Raw genomic sequence first — 17,516 nt, forward strand, 5'->3', positions numbered from 1 at the left:
TATTAGATCAAGTATAAAACAGAGAGGTGTCTTGTCCTTCTAGATATCATGTTAGATAAAGCAGAGAGGTGTCTGGTCCTTCTAGATATCATGTTAGATAAAACAGAGAGGTGTCTTGTCCTTCTAGATATCATGTTAGATAAAACAGAGAGGTGTCTGGTCCTTCTAGATATCATGTTAATATTAAATAAAGTATAAAACAGAGAGGTGTCTTGTCCTTCTAGATTCCATGTTAATATTAAATAAAGTATAAAACAGAGAGGTGTCTTGTCCTTCTAGATATCATGTTAGATAAAACAGAGAGGTGTCTGGTCCTTCTAGATATCATGTTAGATAAAACAGAGAGGTGTCTTGTCCTTCTAGATATCATGTTAGATAAAACAGAGAGGTGTCTTGTCCTTCTAGATATCATGTTAGATAAAACAGAGAGGTGTCTGGTCCTTCTAGATATCATGTTAGATAAAACAGAGAGGTGTCTGGTCCTTCTAGATATCATGTTAGATAAAACAGAGAGGTGTCTGGTCCTTCTAGATATCATGTTAGATAAAACAGAGAGGTGTCTGGTCCTTCTAGATATCATGTTAGATAAAACAGAGAGGTGTCTGGTCCTTCTAGATATCATGTTAGATAAAACAGAGAGGTGTCTGGTCCTTCTAGATATCATGTTAGATAAAACAGAGAGGTGTCTGGTCCTTCTAGATATCATGTTAGATAAAACAGAGAGGTGTCTGGTCCTTCTAGATATCATGTTAGATAAAACAGAGAGGTGTCTGGTCCTTCTAGATATCATGTTAGATAAAACAGAGAGGTGTCTTGTCCTTCTAGATATCATGTTAGATAAAACAGAGAGGTGTCTGGTCCTTCTAGATATCATGTTAATATTAAATAAAGTATAAAACAGAGAGGTGTCTTGTCCTTCTAGATTCCATGTTAATATTAAATAAAGTATAAAACAGAGAGGTGTCTTGTCCTTCTAGATATCATGTTAGATAAAACAGAGAGGTGTCTGGTCCTTCTAGATATCATGTTAGATAAAACAGAGAGGTGTCTTGTCCTTCTAGATATCATGTTAGATAAAACAGAGAGGTGTCTTGTCCTTCTAGATATCATGTTAGATAAAACAGAGAGGTGTCTGGTCCTTCTAGATATCATGTTAGATAAAACAGAGAGGTGTCTGGTCCTTCTAGATATCATGTTAGATAAAACAGAGAGGTGTCTGGTCCTTCTAGATATCATGTTAGATAAAACAGAGAGGTGTCTGGTCCTTCTAGATATCATGTTAGATAAAACAGAGAGGTGTCTGGTCCTTCTAGATATCATGTTAGATAAAACAGAGAGGTGTCTGGTCCTTCTAGATTCCATGTTAGATAAAACAGAGTACAGAACAATAATGTACTAGACAGGAAGTGTCTTTAATCTGGGTTAAATGATTTATTAAAATAGCAGGACGTAGACATTGTTTATGTTCTGTATGATAAAAGCACAAGAAGCAAACATACAGTATATCTGAAACATATACAGTCATTTCAAATGTATTTAGTACTGTAAAACTTAACAGTAATTGATTGACAGCGGCTATTGAATGATATACCCCTATTATACAACTAATTGTTTGACATATTAATAAATGATTGTGTGTCAGCTTGTGTAGAGGACATGTGTTGGTCATGATTGGTTGCTCATGGTCACCTGATGAAGTAGCCCCGCCTGCAACTTCAAAATCAGTGTCTCGGCCCAAAAGGGAATTTCCTCTAACTAAGAGGTTGTTTTCTCCCGTTGGAGACTCAGGTTCAGATCAGCGTGTGTGTGTGTGTGTGTGTGTGTGTGCGCGTCTGAATGTGTGTTTGTCTCCTACCTGTAGTTCAGAGTACCATTCTACCAAATCACACCAGTCTTCAGACCCTCATTAACATAAAGTAGATTAATCAGCAGTGCAGAGAAATTACCTATGAGAAGCTTATTTCTCACAGATCCATTGTTGTGGAAATGAACACTTATAATCCCTCCATACTCTTTGGCCTGATGACAGGTAAGAGATTTCCACACAGTTCTCCACTCCACCACCACCAGGCTCTCCACTCCTCCAATAGCTGCAGTAGAAACAACAGAGTTAGACTGGCCACTCTCTCTGAACCTAGAGTATGAACAACACAGAGAATCAGTCCTACTCCTTACACTGTGGTCAGTGTTATTGCAGTAGTCTCTTACCTTGGGGTGGTCAGTGTTATTAGAGCAGTAGTCTCTTACCTTGGGGTGGTCAGTGTTATTAGAGCAGTAGTCTCTTACCTTGGGGTGGTCAGTGGGGTGCCGTCCACCCATTTCCAGGTCCCCTCAGTAACAGAGTGAGTCAGACCAATCCAGACATAATGGACTGATTCAAACCCATTGATGAATGCCTGTTGTGGTGGCACAGAAAAAGCATTGTTAATAATACATGATGGACAAATAAATACAGTAGTTCTCTCTGTCTCTGTCTCTCACCTGTTCCTCTTCACTGTTAATGATCACCAGGTCTGCTCCTCTCTCCAGACAGTCCTGTCTACTCTCAGTCCAGGATTTATTCTCAGTAGAGAGATAGTAACATCTGGAGCCAAACCTTCTCCATCCTTCATGACAGGACCCTAGAAGTTTAACATTTTTGCTATCTTTGACACTCGAATGTTACAAAAAATAATGTATGAAAAATAAAAAAAGAACATGACATAGAAAAGTAAAAATATTTAAATAAAATATTCTAATAAACTCTTCCAATGAGCTGATTGAGATGTCACCTTGCAGCTTTAGGTAATAATTCAAATGTTCTGGGGATTTCACAGAGCAATTGTTTCTGTGAATTGCCTGTTTGCCTATAGCTTTTACACTGAACAAAAATATAAACGCAACATGCAACAATTTCAAAGATTCTACTTAGTTACAGTTTATAAGGCAATCAGTCAATATTGCCCCACTCCACATCAATGGCTGTGCAAAGTTGCTGGATATTGGCGGGAACTGGAACACGCCGTTGCACACGTCGATCCAGAGCATCCCAAACATGCTCAATGGGTGACATGTCTGGTGAGTATTCAGGCCTTGGAAGAACGGGGACATTTTCAGATTCCAGGAATTGTGTACAGATCCTTGCTACATGCAGATGAGCTTCCCTGAGATGATTTCTGAGAGTTTGCGCAGAAATTATTTGGTTGTGCAAACCCACAGTTTCATCAGCTGTCTGGGTGGCAGGTGAAGAAGCCAGATGTTGAGGTCCTGAGCTGGCGTGGTTACACGTGGTCTGTGGTTGTGAGGCCGTTTGGACGTACTGCCAAATTCACTAAAACGACATTGGTAGAGAAATGAACATTCAATTATCTGGCAACAGCTCTGGTTGACATTCTTGCAGTCACCATGCCAACTGCATGCTCCCTCAAAACATGTGAAGAGTCGTCGTTGTCGGGTGAGGTTGTGTCTCTCTGGCGGGCGGTAAGCTTAGCTTATATGGCTTATATACATAGTTTGGGCTTTGTCGAGTAAAGCTTAAACTATGTATTTAGATTGTAGTTAGGTATTGTAGGTAGTTATCGTGGGTTGTTGTATGTAATTATTGTAGGTTAGTATTATATTCGGCTGAGCCCGGTGAAGCACGAATCTAGCTAACCCACTACCTGGACTAGCTAGCGGGTAGCTACTGGTAACTATTAGCAACTGTGGATAGTTGTTTCACGCCTGAGAGTACCTGTAATTACGCCAGCTAGCTGCCTACAATAATTACATACAATAATGCCTACCATTCAGCTGTTTTTCTAACCTCATTGTCTGAAGCGTTAGTGGCTACTGTGCTTGAAATTTAGCTAGCTTGTTGCTACCTGGATAGCTACTAAACAATAGCTGGAACGACCTAGCGAACAGACGCGAACTGGCTGAGTCAATTCAGTGGCTAGCTTTGCACTTGGCTAGCTAACAGTAGCTACTAGGGGTAAGTTATAACCTATATTTGTGTTTTGTTTTTACATACTGGTAGCCAGAGTCGTTCAAGGGAATTCAGGACATTTGTGACTAGTTAACGTTAGCTTGGCTCTCTCTGTGTGTTCGTGCCGTGGGAGGAGGGGTTTCTTCGGTCTGAAAGTAATGGCTAGCTAGTATGCTAACTATTCTAGCTAACTAACTGGCTGAATAAGTTGACAACGGACTTGCTCAAGCTGTCGGGACTAACCCACAACGTTAGACACGGACACGAATGATCTGCTTGGCGTGTTGACACACTGGTGGTTTGTTGTGGCCGAGTATTGGTGCTAAACCGTGTTGTTGGAGTCTGGCATGCTAGTTGGCTGTGGCGTCATATGACTAGGTGCCCTGGACGATTTTCACGGAAGAATACTGTACCAAGTTAGCTAGCTGAATAAACTAAGTTAGTCTATTCCTAGAAAACATTGAACCGCTGTAGTTTACAACAATTATAGTTTGAGGTGGAAGTTGGGAGAGTTATATTTGGGTGTTTCAGTGAAACGTAAGTGAGGGAGGCCCCGCTCTCTCCTTTCCCAGATGTTTAGTTCATTTCATTCCGATCTCCTTTGCATTATTGTAGACATTTTCTGTAGCCTGTCAACTATGTGTCTGTCTATCCCTGTTCTCTCCTCTCCGCACAGGCTATACAAAACGCCTCACACCACATGGCTGCTGCCTCTCTAACCTGGTGGTCCTGCACGCACCACCCACATGGAGTTCCAGGTCTCAGGCAGCCTCTGGAACTGCCGTTCTGCTGCCAACAAGGCAGAGTTTATCTCAGCCTATGCTACCCTCCAGTCCCTCGACTTCTTGGCGCTGACGGAAACATGGATTACCACTGAAAACACTGCTACTCCTACTGCTCTCTCCTCGTCTGACCATGTGTTCTCGCATACCCCGAGAGCATCTGGTCAGCGGGGTGGTGGCACAGGAATCCTCATCTCTCCCAAGTGGACATTCTCTTTTTCCCCTGACCCATCTGTCTATCTCCTCATTTGAATTCCATGCTGTCACAGTCACTAGCCCATTCAAGCTTAACATCCTTGTCATTTATCGCCCTCCAGGTTCCCTTGGAGAGTTCATCAATGAGCTTGACGCCTTGATAAGTTCCTTTCCAGGGGATGGCTCACCCCTCACAGTTCTGGGTGACTTCAACCTCCCTACGTCTACCTTTGACTCATTTCTCTCTGCCTCCTTCTTTCCAGTCCTCTCCTCTTTTGACCTCACCCTCTCACCGTTCCCCCCCTACTCACAAGGCAGGCAATACGCTTGACCTCATCTTTACTAGATGCTGTTCTTCTACTAATCTCACTGCAACTCCCCTCCATGTCTCCGACCACTACTTTGTATCCTTTTCTCTCTCGCTCTCCTCCAACACTACTCACTCTGCCCATACTCAGATGGTAATGCGCCGTCGCAACCTTCGCTCTCTCTCTCCCGCTACTCTCTCCTCTTCCATCCTATCATCTCTTCCCTCTGCTCAATCCTTCTCCCTCCAATCTCCTGATTCTGCCTCCTCAACCCTCCTCTCCTCCCTTTCTGCATCCTTTGACTCTCTGCATCCACGTGCTCTCACCACTGGTGCCCCCCAGGGCTCAGTTCCAGGCCCTCTCCTATTCTCGCTATACACCAAGTCACTTGGCTCTGTCATATCCTCACATGGCCTTTCCTATCATTGCTACGCAGACGATACACAACTAATCTTCTTTCCCCCTTCTGATAACCAGGTGGTGAATTGCATCTCTGCATGTCTGGCAGACATATCAGTGTGGATGACGGATCACCACCTCAAGCTGCACCTCGGCAAGACGGAGCTGCTCTTCCTCCCGGGGAAGGACTGCCCGTTCCATGATCTCACCATCACGGTTGACAACTCCGTTGTGTCCTCCTCCCAGAGTGCGAAGAGCCTTGGCGTGACCCTGGACAACACCCTGTCGTTCTCTGCTAACATCAAGGCGGTGACCCGATCCTGTAGGTTCATGCTCTACAACATTCGGAGAGTACGACCCTGCCTTACACAGGAAGCGGCACAGGTCCTAATCCAGGCACTTGTCATCTCCAGTCTGGGTTACTGCAAATCACTGTTGGCTGGGCTCCCTGCCTGTGCCATTAAACCCCTACAACTCATCCAGAATGCCGCAGCCCGTCTGGTGTTCAACCTTCCCAAGTTCTCTCACGTCACCCCGCTCCTCCGCACACTCCACTGGCTTCCAGTTGAAGCTCGCATCTGTTACAAGACCATGGTGCTTGCCTATGGAGCCGTGAGGGGAACGGCACCTCCGTACCTTCAGGCTCTGATCAGTCCCTACACCCAAACGAGGGCATTGCGTTCATCCACCTCTGGCCTGCTGGCCCCACTACCTCTGCGGAAGCACAGTTCCCGCTCAGCCCAGTCAAAAGTGTTCGCTGCTCTGGCACCCCAATGGTGGAACAAGCTCCCTCACGACGCCAGGACAGCGGAGTCACTCACCACCTTCCGCAGACACTTGAAACCCCACCTCTTCAAGGAATACATGGGATAGGATAAAGTAATCCTTCTAACCCCCCTTACCCCACCCCCAAAATAGAAAAAAATATATATATACAGTGGGGGAAAAAAGTATTTAGTCAGCCACCAATTGTGCAAGTTCTCCCACTTAAAAAGATGAGAGAGGCCTGTAATTTTCCATCATAGGTACAGGTCAACTATGACAGACAAAATGAGAAAAAAAATTCCAGAAAAATCACATTGTAGGATTTTTTATGAATTTATTTGCAAATTATGGTGGAAAATAAGTATTTGGTCAATAACAAAAGTTTCTCAATACTTTGTTATATACCCTTTGTTGGCAATGACACAGGTCAAACATTTTCTGTAAGTCTTCACAAGGTTTTCACACACTGTTGCTGGTATTTTGGCCCATTCCTCCATGCAGATCTCCTCTAGAGCAGTGATGTTTTGGGGCTGTCGCTGGGCAACACAGACTTTCAACTCCCTCCAAAGATTTTCTATGGGGTTGAGATCTGGAGACTGGCTAGGCCACTCCAGGACCTTGAAATGCTTCTTACGAAGCCACTCCTTCGTTGCCCGGGCGGTGTGTTTGGCATCATTGTCATGCTGAAAGACCCAGCCACGTTTCATCTTCAATGCCCTTGCTGATGGAAGGAGGTTTTCACTCAAAATCTCACGATACATGGCCCCATTCATTCTTTCCTTTACACGGATCAGTCGTCCTGGTCCCTTTGCAGAAAAACAGCCCCAAAGCATGATGTTTCCACCCCCATACTTCACAGTAGGTATGGTGTTCTTTGGATGCAACTCAGCATTCTTTGTCCTCCAAACACGACGAGTTGAGTTTTTACCAAAAAGTTCTATTTTGGTTTCATCTGACCATATGACATTCTCCCAATCCTCTTCTGGATCATCCAAATGCACTCTAGCAAACTTCAGACGGGCCTGGACATGTACTGGCTTAAGCAGGGGGACACGTCTGGCACTGCAGGATTTGAGTCCCTGGCGGCGTAGTGTGTTACTGATGGTAGGCTTTGTTACTTTGGTCCCAGCTCTCTGCAGGTCATTCACTAGGTCCTCCCGTGTGGTTCTGGGATTTTTGCTCACCGTTCTTGTGATCATTTTGACCCCACAGGGTGAGATCTTGCGTGGAGCCCCAGATCGAGGGAGATTATCAGTGGTCTTGTATGTCTTCCATTTCCTAATAATTGCTCCCACAGTTGATTTCTTCAAACCAAGCTGCTTACCTATTGCAGATTCAGTCTTCCCAGCCTGGTGCAGGTCTACAATTTTGTTTCTGGTGTCCTTTGACAGCTCTTTGGTCTTGGCCATAGTGGAGTTTGGAGTTTGACTGTTTGAGGTTGTGGACAGGTGTCTTTTATACTGATAACAAGTTCAAACAGGTGCCATTAATACAGGTAACGAGTGGAGGACAGAGAATCCTCTTAAAGAAGAAGTTACAGGTCTGTGAGAGCCAGAAATCTTGCTTGTTTGTAGGTGACCAAATACTTATTTTCCACCATAATTTGCAAATAAATTCATTAAAAAACCTACAATGTGATTTTCTGGATTTTTTTTCTCAATTTGTCTGTCATAGTTGACGTGTACCTATGATGAAAATTACAGGCCTCTCTCATCTTTTTAAGTGGGAGAACTTGCACAATTGGTGGCTGACTAAATATTTTTTTCCCCCACTGTATATATTGTAAAGTGGTTATCCCACTGGCTATAAGGTGAATGCAGCAATTTGTAAGTCGCTCTGGATAAGAGCGTCTGCTAAATTACGTAAATGTAATGTGACATTTATGGCATTGTGTAGTGGACAAAACTGCACATTATAGAGTGGCCTTTTATTGTCCCCAACACAAGATGCACCTGTGTAATTATCATGCTGTTTAATCAGCATCTTGATATGCCACACCTGTCAGGTGGATGGGTTATCTTGGCAAAAGAGAAATGCTCACTAATAGTGATGTAAACAAATTTGTACATACAGGACATTTCTGGGATCTTTTATTTCAGCTCATGAAACATGGGACCAACACTTTACATGTTGCGTTTATATATTTTTTCTTCAGTGTATGTGTGACATTTTCACATTAAATGTAACTTTTGCAACTACTATTTAAATCACACATTCAATAAGTGAGTAGCTTTGCACGAGCCTTGGCTTGAGAGAGTCCGGAACAGCTCATAGGATCTAGGCTCCTGCTCCTGTTTCTGTAGCCTGAGGCAGCTTGATGTACAAGTAAAAACTTCCAATGTATCTGACCTCTAATCTCTTCTAGAATTACTTATCATAAAACGAGGTCAATTAGTTACATTACACTTCAGATGCCCCCCAAAATTTTATTTTGTGTATGTTAATTGTCATAGTTTTTCTTAAGACATATACAGTGCTGCTTGAAAGTATGTGAACCCTACGGGGCTGGCTATTTTTTGCTAAAAATAAACATAAATCCTTATCTAAAGCCCAAATCAGAAATAAAGACATTCCAAGCAAATGACAGTTTTTTTTAATTTATTTTTTAACAAAAGTGGTTTATTTACAGTCAGGGAAAAAAGTATTTGATCCCCTGCTGATTTTGTATGTTTGCCCACTGACAAAGAAATGATCAGTCTATAATTTTAATGGTAGGTTTATTTGAACAGTGAGAGACAGAATAACAACAAAAAAATCCAGAAAAACGCATGTCAAAAATGTAATAAATTGATTTGCATTTTAATTAGGGAAATAAGTATTTGACCCCCTTTCAATCAGAATGATTTCTGGCTCCCAGGTGTCTTTTATACAGGTAATGAGCTGAGATTAGGAGCACACTCTTAAGGGAGTGCTCCTAATCTCAGCTTGTTATCTGTATAAAAGACACCTGTCCACAGAAGCAATCAATCAATCAGATTCCAAACTCTCCACCATGGCCAAGACCAAAGAGCTCTCCAAGGATGTCAGGGACAAGATTGTAGACCTACACAAGGCTGGAATGGGCTACAAAACCATCGCCAAGCAGCTTGGTGAGAAGGTGGCAACAGTTGGTGCGATTATTCGCAAATGGAAGAAACACAAAATAACGTTCTCCCTTGGTCTGGGGCTCCATGAAAGATCACACCTCGTGGAGTTGCAATGATCATGAGAACGGTGAGGAATCAGCCCAGCACTACACGGGAGGATCTTGTCAATAATCTCAAGGCAGCTGGGACCATTATCACCAAGAAAACAATTGGTAACACACTACGCCGTGAAGGACTGAAATCCTGCAGCGCCCGCAAGGTCCCCCTGCTCAAGAAAGCACATATACAGGCCCGTCTGAAGTTTGCCAATGAACATCTGAATGATTCAGAGGAGAACTGGGTGAAAGTGTTGTGGTCAGATGAGACCAAAATGGAGCTCTTTGGCATCAACTCAACTCGGCATGTTTGGAGGAGGAGGAATGCTGCCTATGACACCAAGAACACCATCCCCACAGTCAAACATGGAGGTGGAAACATGCTTTGGGGGTGTTTTTCTGCTAAGGGGACAAGACAACTTCACCGCATCAAAGGGACGATGGACTGGGCCATGTACCGTCCTTCCCTCAGCCAGGGCATTGAAAATGGGTAGTGGATGGGTATTCCAGCATGACAATGACCCAAAACACACGGCCAAGGCAACAAATGAGTGGCTCAAGAAGAAGCACATTAAGGTCCTGGAGTGGCCTAGCCAGTCTCCAGACCTTAATATCATAGAAAATCTGTGGAGGGAGCTTAAGGTTCGAGTTGCCAAACGACAGCCTCGAGACCTTAATGACTTGGAGAAGATCTGCAAAGAGGAGTGGGACAAAATCCCTCCTGAGATGTGTGCAAACCTGGTGGCCAACTACAAGAAACGTCTGATCTCTGTGATTGCCAACAAGGGTTTTGCCACCAAGTACTAAGTCATGTTTTGCAGAGGGGTCAAATACTTATTTCCCTCATTAAAACGCAAATCAATTTATAACATTTTTGACATGCGTTTTTCTGGATTTTGTTGTTGTTATTCTGTCTCTCACTGTTCAAATAAACCTACCATTAAAATTATAGACTGACCATGTCTTTGTCAGTGGGCAAACGTACAAAATCAGCAGGGGATCAAATACTTTTTTCACTCACTGTAACAGAAACTCAGATTTATTGTGTGCAAAAATATGTGAACTCCTTCAGTCAATAGCTTGTGGCACCTCCTTTAGCAGTGATAACTTGTACTAAATGTCTCCTATAGCCAGTAATTAATCTCTGACATCTCATGAGGGATTTTTGCGCAGTCCTCCTTACAGAACTCAGCCAATTGAATGAGGTTTGAGGGGTGAACCAATCCAAAACACAAATCTTCTTTCTCTTGAGCCATTGTTTGGTAGATTTGCTTTTATGCTCTGGGTCGTTGTCTTGTTGGAAGATCAATTTTCGGCCCAGCTTTAGATCCTTGACTGATGGCCTGACCTTCTGTTCAAGAATCTCCTGGTATACCTCAGAATTCATGGTTCCCTTAATGATGTGGAGTCGTCCAGGTCCAGAGGAGGAAAAGCAGCCCCATATCATGACATTCCCACCACCATGCTTGACCGTTGGGTTAAGGTTATTTTAGTGGCAGGAGGTGTTGGGTTTTCACCAAACATCGCGGTGTTGATTGTGACCAAAAAGGTCAATTCTGGACTTGTCGGTCCAGAGAATGGACTTCCAGAAACCTTCAGGTTTGTCCAAGTTGTCCATGGCAAAGTTAAGATGGGCAGTTTGGTTCTTTGTTGACAGCAGAGGCTTCTTCCTAGAAACCCTCCCATGAATGGCATTTCGATTCAGTAATCTTATTGTTGAAGCATGCACAGTTATCTGAGAAGCAGCAAGGGAGGTATGCAAATCTCTAAGATGTTTGGGTTGGCTTTTACCTGATTTATGATTGTTCTTGTGGACCTTGGGGATAAGTCCATCCACTCCTAGGCAGAGTTGCTGTCATGTTAAATGCTCTCCATTTGTAAATGATTGCCTCAGTGGACTGATGGAGCTCAAATCTTTTTGAGATGATTTTATAGCCTTCCCCAGACTAATGTGCTCTCACTACCCTCGTCCTGATGTCCTCAGATCTCCTTTCCTCTCGGCATGGAGTGCTTTGCATTCACCTGGATGAGTAACACCAAACTGACCAGGTTTCTATTTATCAGAAACCCGCCCAAACTCTTTCCTAATGATCTCTCCTTTGATTGGTTCATTTGGTTGCTAATTATTTACCCACCTGATTCTACTTACCTACTTGATTTAATCAATGCAACTTGGGGTTCACTTATTTTTGCACCTGCACTAATTCCTTTTAAATTGTGTTTTTCTACTACAGGCATGATTTCCTCTACACCAACATATGGTATTGGGAAATATAAACCTGTTATGTCAGATGAAAAAAGACTGGTTCTGATTAAATGAAGATTTCATGGTAAAAACAGAAAAAATCTGTAATTGCACAAGGGGTTCACATACTTTCAAGCAGCACTGTATGTCTTGTGTCTGTGTAGTTGTGCATATACCTTCGCACTTTCTCCACATTTTGTTACGTTACAGCCTTATTCTAAAATGTGTTAAATTGTTTTTTTTTACCTCATCAATCTACACACAATACCCCATAAATGACAAAAGGGAAGGAAAAAAAAAATTGTAGACATTTTTGCTAATTTATTTAAAATAAAAAACAGAAATATCACATTTACGTAAGTATTCACACCCTTTACTCAGTATTTTGTTGAAGCACCGTTGGCAGCGATTACAGCCTCGAGTCTTCTTGGGTATGATGCTACAAGCTTGGCACACATGTATTTGGGTAGTTTCTCCCATTCTTCTCTGCAGATCCTCTCAAGCTCTGTCAAGTTGGATGGGGAGTGTCGCTGCACATCTATTTTCAGGTCTCTCCAGAGAGGTTCGATCGAGTTCAAGTCCGGGCTCTGGCTGGGCCACTCAAGGACATTCAGAGACTTGTCCCGAAGCCACTCCTGCATTGTCTTGGCTGTGTGCCTAGGGTCGTCGTCTTGTTGCAAGGTGAACCTTGCCCCAGTCTGAGGTTGTGAGCACTCTGGAGCAGGTTTTCATCAAGGATATAAGCACTTTACTCTGTTCATCTTTGCCTTGATTTTTTTTAATATTTTTTTTATTTCACCTTTATTTAACCAGGTAAGCCAGTTGAGAACAGGTTCTCATTTACAACTGCGACCTGGCCAAGATAAAGCAAAGTAGTGCAATAGAAAACAACACAGAGTTACATATGGGGTAAAAAACATAAAGTCAGAAATACAACAGAAAATATATATACAGTGTGTGCAAATGTAGCAAGTTATGGAGGTAAGGCAATAAATAGGCTATAGTGCAGAATAATTACAATAGTATTAACACTGGAATGCTAGATGTGCAAGAGATGATGTTTAAATAGAGATACTGGGGTGCAAAAGAGCAAAATAAATAACAATATAGGGATGAGGTAGTTGGGTGGGCTAATTTCAGATGGGCTGTGTACAGGTGCAGTGATCGGTAAGGTGCTCTGACAACTGATGCTTAAAGTTATTGAGGGAGATAAGAGTCTCCAGCTTCAGAGATTTTTGCAATTCGTTCCAGTTCGTTCCAGATCCCGACTAGTCTCCCAGTCCCTGCCGCTGAAAAACAACCCCACAGCATGATGCTGCCACCACCATGCTTCACCGTAGGGATGGTGCCAGGTTTCCTCCAGATGTGACACTTGGCATTCAGGCCAAAGAGCTCAATCTTGGTTTCATCAGACCAGGTAATCTTGTCTTCATGTGCATTTTACTGAGGAATGGCTTCCGTCTACTATAAAGGCCTGATTGGTGGAGTGCCTCAGAGATGGTTGTCCTTCTGGAAGGTTCTCCCATCTCCACAGAGGACCTATAGAGCTCTGTCAGAGTGACCATCAGGTTCTTGGTCACTTCCCTGACCAAGGCCCTTCTCTCCCGATTGCTCAGTTTGGCCGGGTGGCCAGATTTAGGAAGAGTCTTGGTGGTTCCAAACATCTTCTATTTAAGAATGATGGAGGCCACTGTGTTCTTGGAGACCTTTAAAGCTGCAGACATTTTTTGATACCCTTCCCCAGATCTGTGCATCGACACAATCCTGTCTCAGGGCTCTGCAGACAATTTCTTCGACCTCATGGCTTGGTTTTTGATCTGACATGTACTGTCAACTGTGGGACCTTATATAGACAGGTGTGTGCCTTTCCAAATCATGTCCAATGAGTATAATTTACCACAGGTGGACTCCAACCAAGTTGTGGAAACATTTCAAGGATACATTTCGAGTCTCATAGCAAAGGGGCTGAATTCTTATGTAAATATGGTATTTCTGTTTTTTAATTTTTTATAAATTGACAAAAAAAAATCTAAAAACCTGTTTTTGCTTTGTCAAGGGGTATTGTGTGTAGATTGCTGATGATTTTTTCTTTATTTAATCCATTTTAGAATAAGGCTGTAACGTAACAAAATGTGGAAAAAGGGGTCTGAATACTTTCCGAAGGCAATGTACAGTTGAAATCGGAAGTTCACATACACTTAGGTTGGAGTCATTAAAACTCGTTCTTCAACCACTCCACAAATTTCTTGTTAACTAACTATAGTTTTGGCAAGTCGGTTAGGACATCTACTTTGTGCATGATACAAGTAATTTTTTCAACAACTGTTTATAGACGGATTATTTAACTTACAATTCACAGTATCACAATTCCAGTGGGTCAGAAGTTTACATACACTAAGTTGACTGTGCCTTTAAACAGCTTGGAAATTTCCAGAAAATGATTAGAAGCTTCTGATAGGCTAATTGACATCATTTGAGTCAATTGGAGGTGTACCTGTGGATGTATTTCAAGGCCTACCTTCAAACTCAGTGCCTCTTTGCTTGACATCATGGGAAAATCAAAAGAAATCAGCCAAGACCTCAGACATTTTTTTGTAGACCTCCACAAGTCTGGTTCATCCTTGGGAGCAATTTCCAAACGCCTGAAGGTACCATGTTCATCTGTACAAACAATAGTACGCAAGTATAAATACCATGGGACCACGCAGCCGTCATACCACTCAGGAAGGAGACGCGTTCTGTCTCCTAGAGATTAACGTACTTTCAAGCGAAAAGTGCAAATCAATCCCAGAACAACAGCAAAGGACCTTGTGAAGATGCTGGAGTTAACAGGTACAAAAGTATCTATATCCACAGTAAAACGAGTCCTATATCGACATAACCTGAAAGGCCGCTCAGCAAGGAAGAAGCCACTGCTCGAAAACCGCCATAAAAAAGCCAGACAACGGTTTGCAACTGCACATGGGGACAAAGATCGTACTTTTTGGAGAAATGTCCTCTGGTCTGATGAAACAAAAATATAACTGTTTGGCCATAATGACCATCGTTATTTTTGCAGGAAAAGGGGGTCGCTTGCAAGTCGAAGAACACCATCCTAACCGTGAAGCACAGGAGTGGCAGCATCATGCTGTGGCGGTGCTTTGCTGCAGGAGGGACTGGTGCACATCACAAAATAGATGGCATCATGAGGAAGGAACATTATGTGGATATAGCAGCATCTCAAGACATCAGTCAGGAAGTTAAAGCTTGGTCGCAAATGGGTCTTCCAAATGGACAATAATCCCATGCATACTTCCAAAGTTGTGGCAAAATGGCTTAAGGACAACAAAGTCAAGGTATTGGAGTGGCCATCACAAAACCCTGACCTCAATCCTATAGAAAATATGTGGGCAGAACTGAAAAAGCGTGTGCGAGCAAGGAGGCCTAGAAACCTGACTCAGTTACACCAGCTCTGTCAGGAGGAATGGGCAAACATTCAGCCAACTTATTGTGGGAAGCTTGTGAAAGGCTACCCGAAACGTTTGACCCAAGTTATACAATTTAAAGGCAATGCTACCAAATACTAATTGAGTGTATGTAAACTTCTGACCCACTGGGAATGTGATGAAAGAAATAAAAGCTGAAATAAATCACTCTACTATTATTATTTCTTAAAATAAAATGGTGATCCTAACTGACCTAAGACAGGGAATTTTTACTAGGATTAAATGTCAGGAATCGTGAAAAACTGAGTTTAAATGTATTTGTCTAAGGTGTATGTAAACTTCCGACTTCAACTGTATGTGTTTATTTCTCTGTATTTAAAACAGGGCTGTCCTTACCTTTGATCTTCCAGTTCAGCCTTTCTATCTCCTTTTGTAGCTGGTCACGCTCCATAGTTCTAGTGTTCAGACTATTCTGTAGCTGGTCTCTCTCGGTGGTCCTGGTATTTAGACTATTCTGTAGCTGGTCTCGCTCTAAAGTGGCATCTGTAAAAGGGAAAAGTCAATCAAAATGTGTAACTGTCACAACATTGACTACAAATGTTTTAGTAAAAAAAAAATATAAAAAACTTACAGGAATCCCACAGGCCTATGATCACAGCCAGTAGAACACACACTGCAGCAACTCTGGAGGGTCTCTTCCACCACTGGAAATGTACTGAATCACAAATTATTAAGGTAAGACCTTTGGTAATGTGTTAATGTGTTTTACTTGTATCATCAGTGCTTTATTTGAGCTGGATCCTTCGGGAACAGGATCCGGCACCTCTCCAGTTTGGACTGATGCGTTACAGAACCTATTTGGCCGGATCCACTACCTTTCGTAGCATGAAAAATGATAGTTAATGTTTGCAATGTAAAAATTATGATTAAAGCGCTCAAAGTATCCTCGTTAATTCTCTTGCCCCCTAAAAGAAAATGCAATGTGAAAACGTACATTTATCAGCCCGCGCCTGATATTCTGAGAATACTAAACTTTTAACTACTGTATTACACATGATGTTATTTCTAAATGGTTCACCTGATATGGATGAAAATACCATCAAATTAAAGCTGACGGTCTGCACTTTAACCTCATAGTCATGATTTCAAATCCAAACTTTTGGAGTATAGAGCCATAAGAAGAAATGCTGCACTGTCGAGGACACTAGGTAGGGGTAAGGTAGAGACAGGTAGCCTCAATATTAACGGAGGACACTAGGTAGGGGTAAGGTAAAGACAGGTAGCCTCAATATTAACGGAGGACACTGTAGGTAGGGGTAAGGTAGAGGCAGGTAGACTCAATGTTAACGGAGGACACTGTAGATAGGGGTAAGGTAGAGGCAGGTAGCCTCAATATTAACGGAGGACACTGTAGGTAGGGGTAAGGTAGAGGCAGGTAGCCTCAATATTAACGGAGGACACTGTAGGTAGGGGTAAGGTAGAGGCAGGTAGCCTCAATATTAACGGAGGACACTGTAGGTAGGGGTAAGGTAGGGGCAGGTAGTCTCAATATTAACGGAGGACACTGTAGGTAGGTGAAAGGTAGAGGCAGGTAGTCTCAATATTAATGGAGGACACTGTAGATAGGGGTAAGGTAGAGACAGGTAGCCTCAATATTAACGGAGGACACTAGGTAGGGGAAAGGTAGAGGCAGGTAGTCTCAATATTAACGGAGGACACTGTAGGTAGGGGTAAGGTAGAGGAAGGTAGCCTCAATATTAACGGAGGACACTGTAGATAGGGGTAAGGTAGAGGCAGGTAGCCTCAATATTAACAGAGGACACTGTAGGTAGGGGTAAGGTAGACGCAGGTAGTCTCAATATTAACGGAGGACACTGTAGGTAGGGGTAAGGTAGAGGCAGGTAGTCTCAATATTAACGGAGGACACTGTAGGTAGGGGTAAGGTAGAGGCAGGTAGTCTCAATATTAACGGAGGACACTGTAGGTAGGGGTAAGGTAGAGGCAGGTAGTCTCAATATTAACAGAGGACACTGTAGGTAGGGGTAAGGTAGAGACAGGTAGCCTCAATATTAACGGAGGACACTGTAGATAGGGGTAAGGTAGAGGCAGGTAGCCTCAATATTAACAGAGGACACTGTAGATAGGGGAAGGTAGAGGCAGGTAGCCTCAATATTAACGGAGGACACTGTAGATAGGGGTAAGGTAGAGGCAGGTAGTCTCAATATTAACGGAAGACACTAGGTAGGGGTAAGGTAGAGGCAGGTAGTCTC

General features: G+C 42.8%; 1 protein-coding gene across 1 annotated transcript in view; it reads right to left on the reverse strand.

The window, feature by feature from the left end:
- Window positions 1-1,360: 1,360 nt before the first annotated feature.
- Window positions 1,361-17,516, reverse strand: part of LOC311110121 (uncharacterized protein) — a 29,043-nt gene continuing 12,887 nt past the window's right edge. The window contains exons 7-11 of the mRNA XM_084188690.1: window positions 15,878-15,961; window positions 15,643-15,789; window positions 2,482-2,606; window positions 2,287-2,396; window positions 1,361-2,090 (exon numbers count right to left, since the gene is read on the reverse strand). Of these exons, the coding sequence (XP_084044816.1) occupies window positions 1,958-2,090; window positions 2,287-2,396; window positions 2,482-2,606; window positions 15,643-15,789; window positions 15,878-15,961 (599 nt within the window). The 3' untranslated portion in view covers window positions 1,361-1,957. The remainder of the gene's footprint in view (window positions 2,091-2,286; window positions 2,397-2,481; window positions 2,607-15,642; window positions 15,790-15,877; window positions 15,962-17,516) is intronic.

The sequence above is a fragment of the Coregonus lavaretus genome (genome assembly GCF_964263955.1).
Source record: "Coregonus lavaretus genome assembly, contig: SUPER_35_unloc_2, whole genome shotgun sequence".
Taxonomy (NCBI): domain Eukaryota; kingdom Metazoa; phylum Chordata; class Actinopteri; order Salmoniformes; family Salmonidae; genus Coregonus; species Coregonus lavaretus.